Source organism: Nelumbo lutea, chromosome 4 (genome assembly GCF_056320005.1).
Source record: "Nelumbo lutea isolate HS-2025 chromosome 4, American lotus-T2T, whole genome shotgun sequence".
NCBI lineage: Eukaryota > Viridiplantae > Streptophyta > Magnoliopsida > Proteales > Nelumbonaceae > Nelumbo > Nelumbo lutea.
This window is the reverse complement of record NC_142687.1, coordinates 93,330,324-93,343,496: the sequence shown is the minus strand read 5'-3', so window position 1 is coordinate 93,343,496 and position 13,173 is coordinate 93,330,324. Positions and strand designations below refer to the sequence as shown.

The 13,173-nt window shown below is 37.6% G+C and overlaps 1 protein-coding gene and 1 long non-coding RNA gene across 2 annotated transcripts; one reads left to right on the top strand and one right to left on the bottom strand.

The window, feature by feature from the left end:
- Nucleotides 1–316: 316 nt before the first annotated feature.
- On the top strand, nt 317–5,856 carry LOC148861859 (sugar transport protein MST4-like). The gene is made up of 5 exons (XM_088941704.1): nt 317–559; nt 1,427–1,749; nt 3,898–4,022; nt 4,505–4,796; nt 4,906–5,856. Exons 1-5 carry the CDS (start codon nt 424–426, stop codon nt 5,626–5,628), a joined length of 1,599 nt encoding a protein of 532 aa, XP_088797830.1. The 5' UTR covers nt 317–423; the 3' UTR covers nt 5,629–5,856.
- A 2,356-nt stretch (nt 5,857–8,212) lies between these two features.
- Nucleotides 8,213–10,889, bottom strand: LOC148861858 (uncharacterized). The gene is made up of 2 exons (XR_016095027.1): nt 10,667–10,889; nt 8,213–8,533 (listed from the first exon to the last, which is right to left on the bottom strand). It is a non-coding gene; the product is annotated as an uncharacterized LOC148861858 (long non-coding RNA).
- Between the last annotated feature and the right edge of the window lie 2,284 nt (nt 10,890–13,173).

Here is a 13,173-nt window from a genome sequence, read left to right as displayed (position 1 = left end):
CATAGCCCACAACTCCAAATCGAACTCAGCTCTCTTCGAGCATTTGACCGACGAGAATGTGGTGTTGCTTTCGTAATTCAACACGTAATTTCCTTCTTCGTAGCGAAAAGAACACGTTAGTTTCCTTCTTATGGTTGGATCATTTGGATAAAACTGAAAACCACCGATCGGATGTACAGCCGTTCGTTGACAGGACTCGTTGACTGGCTAGCAGTCACGGTGTATAACCATTAAAATATTACCACGTGGCAAATAATCGTCTCGCTTCTGCCTCCTTCATCCGTCTATATAACAGAGGGCGACCAACAATTCTTCATCCACTCCTGCTCACTATTTCGTGCTTTCTTCTGCTCTCGACTAAAGGAAAGATCATTCGGCTTCTTTTTATAGTAGTAGATACTTAAACATCTAGTCATCCCAATCATGCCTGCCGGAGGATTTTCTGCTCCGGCAACCGGCGGAGCCGAGTTCGAAGCTAAGATTACGCCGATCGTCATTTTTTCTTGTATAATGGCCGCCACTGGTGGTCTGATGTTCGGTTACGACGTCGGAGTTTCAGGTTCATTTCTCGATTTCATTTCATCTTAAATTTCATCTTATTACGGTTTCTTCGGTTATATGATTTCAAAGGAAATATCCTGCGAACGTCATGATTCTAATGATCACGTATTCTCGTTATCTAAATTTGAGTGGAAAGAGGAATGATTTTAGCAAAACTTTTTTTTTTTTTTTCCATCGTTGTTTTCGTGATAAACTCTCTGTTTTCTGGAATCTTGAAGATGTACTTTTCTGAGAATATTTTCACTTGTTTTCATGCACTGCTAATAATTCTGTTAGGTTTATGAATTGAACAATTTTTTTTTTCTTAATTGAAATGAAAAGGAAGATTTGTTTATTTTTTCTTTCCAATTTCTTTGACTGGGAACTGTTAGATACGGGAGAAACTCAGATCTTGATTCATTGGAATACGTTAAGCCTTAAGGCAGACCCCAGAGGAAGACAATATTCGTCGGGGAAAAAGCAGTGAGAGAGAGAGAGGGGCCTCCCGGCAGTCCAGAATCAGAGACCGGATATAGGGCTCCTCACACGCACATCGTACTATCCATTGGGAATATCTCCCGTACTTATATAATATTATTCATGGGTACGGGAGATGTTCCCAGTGCACGGTGAATGTGCTGTGAGGCGCCCAAATGTGAGGAGCAGATCCCGTTCCCCAAGAATCAGGATAGATGAGTGTGATGAAATTTTGATAGTAGAGTTTAATACTGGAATACCAAAAATATCCCTGAGCTTAAGGAATCTTTTTCAAAAGACAACTCGTAGTTGAATTTGCTAACTAAGCATTTTTTATTATTTATTATTATATATTACCAAAAGAAAAAAAAAAGGGACTAATTAGCGTTAATTTGGTAATTTGATGCAGGGGGTGTGACATCCATGCCGCATTTCTTGAAGAAGTTTTTCCCTGTGGTTTACCGGAAGACCAACGAGACGGAGGATAACAGCAATTACTGCAAATATGATAACCAGGGATTACAACTCTTCACTTCATCACTCTATCTGGCTGCGTTGACCGCCACCTTCTTCGCATCTTACACTACAAGAAGGCTTGGCCGGAAGTTAACAATGCTTATCGCCGGTATATTTTTCATAGTAGGAGTGATATTCAATGCGGCGGCCCAGGACCTCGCAATGCTGATTATAGGACGGATCCTCCTTGGTTGTGGTGTTGGTTTCGCTAACCAGGTTTGTTACTCTACTAATTGTACTCCCAGGTGTGATGGTTACAAATTGTATCACTTAGGCCTCGTTTATTAAACCGTAAATCATTTATCTAGTTAAATGCACTTATTCAGGCAAGCGATTCTTAGGAAAACTTGCTTGAATAAGTGCATTTATTAGGGCCTGTTGGGTTTGTAATTGGAATTGGAAATGAAATGGTTTATTCTCATAGTCTGTTTGGTTCAGATAAATATGGAAATAAGAATTGGAATCAGTTGAAAGGGATTTCATTTTTAAGGGAGAGGGAGGGAATGATTATTCTCTCAAATGGGGGAATGACATTCTACCATGAATGGGAATGGGGTTTCAATTCCACCCAACCAAATAATTAGAATCAAAATAGCCCATTCCAATTCCAATTCCATACCCTTATTCTTATTCCCATGAACCAAATGGGATCTTAATTTTTTTTATTTTTGTTTTTTTGAATAAAATTATATAATTACTATTTTATCCATAAAAATATCATTATTAAAGGTACAATATTATCACATCATATATTAACAAAATTTGACATAACCAATAAAATAATTTAAGTAAGTTTTAAGAAAGTATTATTTATCTAAGTAAATGAGGTGCTTGAAAATCGTTTTTCCTCTACGACCTCTGATACCAAAACATGAACAAGAGTTTCTCGTTTATATGGGATCACCAACTTATTTGCCCCCATTTACGCGTACCCTTTGTTGTAGCATTTAGGGTATGATCGAAGCAATGGCATCAAAAGTCTACACTTTTAATAAGCTTATTTTTTTTAGGTTAATCCTCCAATTACATCGGACATTGGATATGGCATAGAATTTGGCATGTGCATGTGCATGTGTCATTGGATGATATGGGATCTACAAATATCATGCCAAATCAGAAACAAAAGAGAGTATATTCTCTGTCATTCACCCCGGCCCATTGTCCTCCACAACTTTATTCCTTGGAAGTTCAAAAACAAAGCAAGTTCGATCGACACGTCTTATCTACATGGTAATTTGGTAAAGTTGGAACTTCCCTTTGGCGGTTTGGCCTCTCCCCCTTTCCAAAGGAATAATGTTCCAGTTCCTCACACTAGTCCGAATCCGCTGCACTTTTTGCTCCTGCAGTCGATTCCCATTACCTTTTCTTCTACATATTGCATCTATATCCAGAGTCCGGAGTCTCTCTTTTCTGGGACGGGGTTGGGTTGTTGTTGTTGGATGATAAGGTCTTTTTTGGTAATGTGCGCTTCCGACCAAAACCGTTGGCTCAAAACTATAGAAAGGGCGGAAGTACGTAACGTAAGAGATTGTTTAAGCCACCACTCACACTCACACAGACCGGTTCTGTGGAGTTCGAATCTGTTACCGACCTAGGCGGCAGAAATGGTGTGCTTTTCAGCCAAACGTACCCTAGTGCAGCGTTAGGAGAGGACAAGGGTGTAACCTGTCCCATCCACATGGCTGGGCAGGGCAGGGCTGCAGGGGTAAAAATCCCCTGCATTGTGGGTCACCCTTGGTCCAACGTGACCAAATGGCTGCCTGTCCTCTTGGTAGGGCAGGATATTCAGGACAGTGTAGACCTTAAGGATCAGGCCCCACGTACTCCTACCGCAAATTTTCTAGGATAATCCACTCCATCATCTGACCACGTGTCTCATAACAATTTTTGCTAAAACCAAAGAACAGATTTGGATGATGTTATGCCCTATCTAGAGAACAAGCTTTGGGGATAGATCATGAATTAATTCAAATCCGATCGACGACGTGTGACTCACCCTTGGTTGACCCAAATGAATCGTTAACTTGCCACGTGCAAAGATGTTGGGGATAGATCATGGGTCTGGTGGATCCAGAGCCAGAAAAAATATGAACCATGTATAGACCGTTGATTTAGCAACATCTAGTGATCACTGGGAGTGCAATTTAATTTGATTAAGCAATTTTTAGATTATAAACTTAATTTGGGCCCTCCATCTGCATCTGGGCATATCTGTTAATCACTCCTTGCGGTATTCTTGTTGCACTACCCCCTGTTTCTGCGAGTGCTTTTCTTCCATTTGTACCAAAAACGGAGTTTCTTGTTGTTACAAAATTGTGATATTTCCCTTTCATTAATTTGGTTGTGTTCTAATAAATACAACAGGCTGTTCCTCTATTCCTCTCGGAGATTGCACCCACCAGAATACGTGGAGGACTTAACATACTGTTTCAGCTGAATGTCACCATCGGTATACTCTTCGCCAGCCTCGTCAATTACGGAACCGCCAAGTAAGCCATATAGTCCTCTCTCTCTCTCTCTCTCTCTCTCGTGCATTTGATATGCTTATTAATTTACATGTTTGGTGGTTAAGATAGAGCGATTAATGCATTATTAATTATATGTTTGACTTAAAGAGGAGCCTACAACCCATAATTTAATAATTATTACATAGGCTGCTGATTTCCTAGATTGTTCTTTCTGTCCTATTCCTCAGGTTTCAATTCTTACATAATCAGTGACTGCCATCATTTAATTTCTTTTTGGGAAAAACAGTCGGGTCTGTTTGCAATTATATTCTTATATATAGCTGAAAAGTCAAGCAAGAAACTGAGTGGGGGCCGCTGGTAAAGCTAAAAGCTCCCAGACTGAGACAAGTTGAGATGTATAATGTGTGCTCTATATATGGTTCTAAACTCAGTCTCTTGTATTTCTGTATTCGATAAATTCGATGCTGACCTAACAAGAACTTGATGATTATTTCCTATGGCAGAATCAAAGGGGGTTGGGGATGGAGGCTGTCGCTGGGGCTGGCTGGGATCCCTGCATTTTTGCTAACTGTGGGAGCTCTTTTTGTGGTGGACACTCCTAACAGCCTCATAGAACGTGGCCACTTGGAAGAGGGAAAAGCCGTCCTCAGGAAGATAAGAGGCACTGACAACATTGAGCCCGAGTTCCAGGAGATACTGGAGGCAAGCCGCGTGGCTAAGCAAGTAAAGCACCCCTTCAGGAACCTCCTCAAGCGAAGGAACCGACCCCAGATGGTCATCGCCATAGCCTTACAGGTCAGGATTATGCTTATTTCAGTTTGATCTCTTGGTGGCTATTATTTACATAATATAGATAATGACATTAAGTTTCTAACAAGATTTATTTTTGTTGGTGGCGCAACAGATTTTCCAGCAATTCACGGGCATCAACGCCATCATGTTTTACGCCCCTGTGCTGTTTAGCACACTGGGATTTCATAATGATGCATCTCTGTACTCGGCCGTCATCACCGGCGCTGTCAACGTTGCGTCCACTGTCGTCTCTATATACATAGTGGACAAGGTGGGGCGTCGGATACTTCTACTTGAAGCTGGAGTCCAGATGTTCTTATCTCAGGTGGTGATAGCGGTGCTGTTAGGGATCAAGGTGACGGATCACTCTGACAATCTCAGCAAAGGCTATGCCATCCTGGTGGTGGTCATGGTTTGTACGTTTGTTTCATCGTTCGCCTGGTCGTGGGGGCCTCTTGGGTGGCTGATTCCAAGTGAGACGTTCCCCTTGGAGACGAGATCGGCGGGGCAGAGTGTGACGGTGTGCGTCAACATGCTCTTCACCTTTGTGATTGCTCAGGCCTTCCTCTCCATGCTCTGCCACATGAAGTTTGGCATCTTCTTGTTCTTCTCCGGGTGGGTAGTCATCATGTCGTTGTTCGTGTTATTCCTTGTTCCGGAGACCAAGAACATCCCCATCGAGGAGATGACTGAGCGAGTGTGGAAACAGCACTGGTTCTGGAAAAGATTCATGGATGGGGATGACCATGGGAAGGTGACTGAGATGAACGCTTATGGGACAATTGAGATGAATGGCACCACAACTAACAAAGAAGGGAAGAGCAATGGATTTTAAGTTTTATCCATCTTCACTGCTGTAAAGAATTGGATAAATAGATCGATAGTTATAACTTGCAACTGTTCCTTTTAATAGGTTTGGGCAAATTTTAGGTAGCCCAGAGTACCCCATTACTTCTTCTTCTTCTTCTTTTGTACTTTTTATTTTGATTTAGTACCACATGTATCGTATCTCTCATATTCAAAGGAAATGCTTTGATAAAAAAAAATGCTATGTTTTTCTCTATGCATCTGTGTTAGAGTTCAGACTTTACCCTGTGTTTAATTCAAATATAGTAGAAAGTATCTATTTGTTTTGTTGATGGGCTCCACGTGGCAAGGTCGGAGATCACTAGGCTTACCCGTTTAGTTCAAATATAAGAGGATAGGTTTCAGTAGTGAGAGTCATAGGGGTGTCAATTGGACCAGATATGACCAATCCAATCCGGCCAATCTGAATCCATTATAGATGGACCAGATCCAATTTAATCTGGTGAGTTCTTTGGACCATTTTGGACCAGTCCAATTCAATGTCCGGACTGTCCAATCTATTCAAGTTGATTTTAATTTAGATTGGTTCCAATTCATTATAAATCTTTTATGGATGGACCAGGTCCAATCCAGTCGAACAAATACTTTGGACCATTAAGTCTGGCCGGTCTAATTTAATATCTCTTATTGGTCTGTCCAATCCATCTAAATTGATTTCGATTTTGATGGGTTGAACCTAAAATCGGTCTATTGACACCCCTAGTGAGAGACTTGCGACCAACTCTTTGTAAATCCACTGAGTTGATGATAGACTCCCTGCTATAAAAAACATAGTATAAGGTTAGCAAAGCTGAAAGACCCTGGTGATTCTTTAGCTCCGTTCGTAAGTTATTTACCCGGGTAAATACAATTATCCAGGTAAGTGTTTCTCAGGAAAGACTTAAAGATTTATCTGGGTTAATGCATTTATCTATGTTCTTTTATTTTCCATGTAAATAAGGCAATGGCCATTTTAGCCATAAAAATCCAATATTAAAAGGGACATTTTTGTTCCATTCAAGTGTTGGCAATTTTTTCCCCAAATGGGAAAGTTATTTACCTACTTAGGAGATGAGTATCGTTTACCCTGGAAAATAAACTTTCCCTGATCCCCGCTTAAATCTGAAAAAAGAACATGGATTTCTTAATTAATAGGAATCAAAATTCCATTAATCAACTTTTCCCCTCTCAAAATCCAGAAAAAGAACACCCCCTTTAGGTGAATTGATGATTTGAGTTATATGTCATTATCAATATGTTAATTATAAAAAAATTAATTTAGTATTTCCCATACCAAAAATGGGTTTTGAAATAAACAGTTCTCTAAAATGTTTACTAATTAGTCAAAGATTTCATAAATAACCACACTAATATTAGGTACTATAATATATAATTTTTTATTGTTTCAGGCTTGCATTGACATAAAATGGCTGGGTATAAGTTATAAGCTTTTTATATTTTTTCTGAGTTTTTGTTATCTTTTTCTCTGAGAGGGTCAAGCAGATGGTCCAGACAATCGGACCAGTTGACGCATAACATGCCAATCTCAGCAGCAAGGGGTTCGAACATTGGCCATGGTCAGCTGAACTCAATCCAGTTGACTCTTGAGAAATTGACAGACCCCCAACCCATGCATGAATAATGAATAATGAATAATGCTCTCTCTCTCTCTCTCTCTCTCTATATATATATATATATATATATATATATATATATATATATATTATTTGCCTTGGGTCTTGAAAATTGCCAACACTCTTGAGCTTTAGTTTTGACCTTTTGTCCCTTTTTCATCCATTTTACAGTGAAATAAATGAATCTCCTAAAACTCAGTTTTAAAAGAGTATAAATACAAATATGTAGTGTAAAATCTTGTATTGTTTTGTATGTACTTGTATTATATATTTATATATATTTTTAAATTAAGGCCGAATTTGGAAAGAGTACAAATATAAATATATGTACAGTGCAAAACCTTGTATTTTGTATAATTTTGTATTTAAGTTTCAAACTAAGGCTGAGTTTGTATGTAATTGTATTATATATTTTGTATTTAAAATAATATCTTTATATGTACTGAAGTATTTAAGTACAGTTTTGTTTCTTTTACAATAATAAATATTTTATTTTCTTGCCATTTATATCAAAACAATAGCTTGGAATTTTGAATAAATGAATGCGGCATTAATGTAAAAAAATCATATAGAAACAAAAAGGATTTATGAAAAACTATGCGACCATAAGGTTCTGTTTAGAAAGAGTATAAACACAAATGTTCACAGTGCAAATACAATAAAAATGCAGTGGGATGATAGGCTAGGATGTCTGCAAAATAAATTCTTTATATTTTAATTGCCTATGGGATCTTCGGATGTATGTACTATGTAGTGATTCTTAATGAAGATATCTTCTACTGGACTATTATTTCAATAAAGTGGAAACGCATGATTGGAAGCATTTGGAGGAATAAAGTATTGCAATTACCTTTCATCTAATGCAGAAACAAGACCCAGAAAAAAAAAAAAAATTGAAAACCCATTGAAAGCGTATACTTAGACATAAAGGAAGGAAGATCAAAAGAAAAGAAAAGAGCTCTTTTATTAAAGATAAAACTGCTAAGTTTTTAGTGTGTTCTTTAGAAGATAAATCTTGGTCCTTTACTTTGACATAATACGCTAGCTCCAGAGATGTAATGGCATAATTGGCTGCTAGCTAACTTCTTCCGTTCTTCAGCAGTCCCTCGTTCTTGAACCCGATTGGTGTTAACTTTTGGTTCTTGGTAGTAGAGAAAGATGAGTTTATTAAGATCAACAAGATGAGTCTATTTTGCAAGCATCCTATCATCCCAATCATCCCACCTCCACTAATGGCTGATACTCTATGTTTCATTGGTTCTGGAACAATAAGAAAACAAAAATTTATTGCAAGGGATGTAAATAAGAAAAATAAAAAAAGAAGAAGGTGGTCGGAGATTGCCGCTGGTGGCCGGTTGCTCTAGCTACAAACCGGTTGAAGGGTATCCCGTGAACCGATGGGTCCATAGGATGCGAACTCCATTTTTGAAAACCCAGAGATTAACCGTTTACCAAACATTCTTTATCTTTAAAGACAAGACCTGGAGAGCTGAATACATATCCTTTTGGCCATCTTAATTGTCGAAGATCATTTGCAAAAAAAACTTGCCAAATGGCACCGTGATAATGTCACACTTATCACTCTTAGAAGACAAATCGAAAGAGAATTAATTAATTAATTAATGAATCCATTAACTATTGAACTTAAAAGTCAAAACATTAAAAGAGTACTACTGGCCTGGGGTTATCAGTGGATGGTCAATATTCATTCTGCTCAGATCATACATCTCTCTCTCTCTCTCTCTTTCGTTCTTCTGCATGTCTATGTTGTTATCTAACTTGTTGTGGTTGAAACCTGATAACTTGCTGAAGTTTTTGAGTAGGGGAAGCAGTTGCACAAGTGAGCCATTCCGACTTCCAAGCATGCAATGGAACTTCTCCCGTCGCCGTTTACGCGACGGGAAATGACTCCGTCTCCATCGAAACCACCGGCCACCACTGCTTCCTCTGCGGCTTCCCTGGCCACTGCCAATATGGACAGAAGCTCCACATCAACGTCCCTCCTTCCGCTGCCGCAACATCGGCTCCTGCTGCTCCTCAGATTAGCGCTTCTCCATCTTCTTCTAAGTTGAGGCAACTGGCTTTCGCCATTTTTACAGCTTCTGTGCTGTCTCCGCTTTTGCTTATTTATGATTTTTAGTTTATCGGTTAATTTTGTGGGTGCCTGTTATTGTTTTAGCTGCAACTGCCATGGGGTGTATTACTCTGAAGTCTGGACCGAAGTCAGGTTGATATGGTCTTTCTGTATTTTTTAGGCAAAGGAGATTTAACGAATTAATAGGCCGTTTTTAATTTTTTTTATTAATCATCTCTGGTTTCCTTCTCCTTCAAAGTTCAAATCTTCGATTAGTAAATTCGAATTTCTTTAAATATTACGATGGAATGGATTTGGCTGAGGGGCCATTGCCCACTGGACCACCATGTGATGGGCTTATGGACTGTGGTCCAAATTGACGACCACCAAACTCCCAGTTGAATGAAAAAACAGAACAGACAAAGATGGAAATATTGTGAGGATGCTTTTATTTAGAGAAATGTAGGTATGATAGGTAGTAGTTGATGGGCGTACATCACAACATGATCGTTCAAAGATGGTCGTCGGTCCATTTTCAAACTTCTTATTGAAGGCCCATTTTCAAATCCAGTTGGATGTATACAACTTGCATAATATTCTGGGACTCAAATGGCATTATCCCCCCACCCTCACCAACACCTAATTGCAGGAGTCTGCCTTGACTCTCTCGCAAAGAATACACACACACACACAAAAAAAAAGTCTTTCATTGATCCAAATATTCAGGATCTTCTTGAGGGTCGGTTTAATATGTGGGAATAGGGGTCTAGAATCTGAATCAGAACCCAACTGTTTGATTGAACAGAACCAGAATTCTATTTTCATTTCTTGTGGAATGAAAATCCAATCCAATCAATTTTGATTCCAATTCCAGTCTAAACAAAACAGGTGAGGGGAATACGATTCCAACTGTGAACCAAATGGACCAAATTGTTTGGTGTTCTGGGTAATGGTGAAAGTACAAAAACTCCATTCATTATTCATCATATGACTCTATTTTATGTTTAAACTCAATCAAATACAATAAAATAGTCAATTGAAAGAAACCATATGCATGAATTCTTGAAGCATTAGCTTACTTATAGCAAACAAACAAAGAAATAAAAAGAATGGATAAGTGAATAACAAGAAAATAAAGGAGAGAGAAAAGAAAGGGGAAGGGGAGAAAGAGAGAGCCAGGGAAGAGGCAGTGCATGGGAAGAGCAACAACAGCTCCACCCCTCTGTTGATTGCTCCATCCCATGCTCTGCCTTATCCCTGCCTATCTCTCTCTCTGTCTCCCCACTCCACTTCCTCTAATCCCTCTCTGTATAACATACCATTTGGTCCATTTCCGTTTCGTATCCTTTCGGCCCAAAGTCATGCATGGTTTACATCAAACACTTTCCTCTTGAAGAAATTACTTAGCAAGCATCTTCATCTTCCCCAATGCAAGCCCTTTGGGAGGAGGATTCTCAATTCTTTGTAGAACTGAGGGAGGGGAGAGGGCTTACTTTATATTCTTGTGTTGCATATAGTTGCAGTAGTACAGGTGCAAGTACTAACCAACCAGTCCACACCCATTTACCTCTTCTAATATGTACTACCAATAACGTCTTCCAACATTCAAAATATACTAAAACATATATAATTCAAATAAAAAAGTTGAATTATATATGGTCCCCGAAATTTAAAATGCGATATCTAAACTTTTAAAATTTAATAATTCAGTATTTGTGTTAATTAGTTGTTAAGTGACATTTGAAAAAGACACAAATGTTCTTTAAGTGTTGTATAATTTTTTTTTTGTCAATCATCTAACTAAAAATTAACAACCCCAAATTCTTGCCTTTTCCATTCAAGAAAATTGGGATCACATTTAAATGGACATTCTAATGACCCCAACTTTCTTAAATAGAGGAGGTAAAGATTTGAGACTTAATTTTATCAATGTTTGGATGGTTGATAAAAAAAAATTAGATCACATTCAATGGGCATTTGTATCTTTTTCAAATTCTACTTAACAGTTGATTAACAACTAATTAACAACAGGTACTGAATTATTATATTTTGAAAGTTCCGATATTAAATTATCGCACTTTAAAGTTTGAGAACTAAAATGACACTAGACCCAGAATATAGGATACTAATCAAGATTTTTCCCTAAAATTATACTCAATTGGGGTCAACAGGTCAAATCCCATCTAATCTATTGGGTTAGTTAGGCGGCGGGCAAGGCAGATGAGATCTACCAACCGATCAACGGCACATCGACCATATAAAGTACTGATTGTAGATGGTTATAATTGTGTGAGACTATTCCACAATTATCCATGTACTGTACTACAGCTCCCATTCACCATATAGAAATAGTGATTGTAGTAGTAGTAGTACAACATATAGAAATGGTGATTGTAATAGTAGTAGTACAACATAATTCCTTTCTTCCTTCATGTACTCCAGTCTCTTCCAAACAGCCCATAAGAGACCCAACACCTGCTTTCTAAGAAGTCGGTGAAAATATCTGCAGTAAAGACGCATTGGTGGTGTTTGGTAAAACTGAACTCAGATATCTGAAAAGTAAGGAGGATCTGAATGTTGCCATGGACCCTTATGTATTCAGAATCTGTCGTTTTTTCTTTCTTCTTTTCTATAATTTGAATGTAGTCGAACTATTTGAATATCTGAATGTTGTACATCGACTACTTCACAAATCTACCTCTTGGATGTATTTATTTGATGAATCTAACCATGAAAAAAAAATCCAGCACTTGATATTGCAAGACAAAATTTCAATAAAGAGATATCAAAACTCATATAATTTTTATCATATTTTATGTTTGAAACGGTAAATTTTATAGATAATATATAAGATTAATATTAATTAAGATGTTTACTTTATTAGTATATAAATAAATATACTTTTAATTTAAATAAATAAATATATATTTTTTAAGTTATTATTAACTAAATCGGTTCTGGGCCTGTGATTTTGTGTTGATTAATAATCAGTTTGGAACTGAGACCACCCTGTCCCGACCTATACCCAACCCACTGACAATCCTACTCTGGCTTACTCTGGTTTAACCAAATTGATCAACATTGGTCTGGTTTCCAGAAAAACAGTCCGGCTTCCAAAAAGACTTGACTCAACTGATAAGAATTATTCTAGCAATAATTAAAAATTAATGTATTTAAATAACTGAAAAGCTACACGGATGCAGCAGATGTGAACCTATATTGATCACCCTAAATTTTTGTCGTTTATTATGGAGTTTTTGCATACTTAGACTGATAAAATATGTTGATTAATTAATTAATTATTTAGTTTTGATTAGTTTTAATAAACTTAGGTTAATGGACAAATAATTTAATCAACTTACACTAGATTAATTATTTATTATAGATTGTATTCTTCCTTCAATATCTTTAGTTTTTGGCAAAAAAAAAAATCTTTTAGTTTTTAATTTCAGCATGTTCTTTCATTCAAGTTTTCAACAATGTCAAATACCTGTGCATTGCTGCACATATCCCCACCAGCGATTTATTATAAGAATGTGGCCAATGGAGGCATAAGATGAAAGATTGGAAATGGAGAAAGTAGATACATGGATAAAAGATCGATAGAACTCTTAAGAAAAATAATAAAATAGATAATGAGAAATTGGAAGATGAAGGATTTAATTGGTTAAATAGAGATCTTGGAAAACCAATTTAATAAAGACCAGGGTTCCTAGTGACATGATGAGGAAATTAGAGGCAGAGCCATCAGCCATGCCAATTCCAAGTAGGGAAGTCAGAGATGAGATAAAATGGGGATTGGACCCTAGGGAAGTACTCAGTCAAA

Excerpts from the sequence above, each read along its gene's own strand:
- LOC148861859 (XM_088941704.1), top strand. The coding sequence starts at position 424 with ATGCCTGCCGGAGGATTTTCTGCTCCGGCAACCGGCGGAGCCGAGTTC. Across the intron at positions 560-1,426 it reads TTACGACGTCGGAGTTTCAG|GGGGTGTGACATCCATGCCG; the intron begins GTTCATTTCTCG and ends AATTTGATGCAG. Across the intron at positions 1,750-3,897 it reads GTGTTGGTTTCGCTAACCAG|GCTGTTCCTCTATTCCTCTC; the intron begins GTTTGTTACTCT and ends TAAATACAACAG.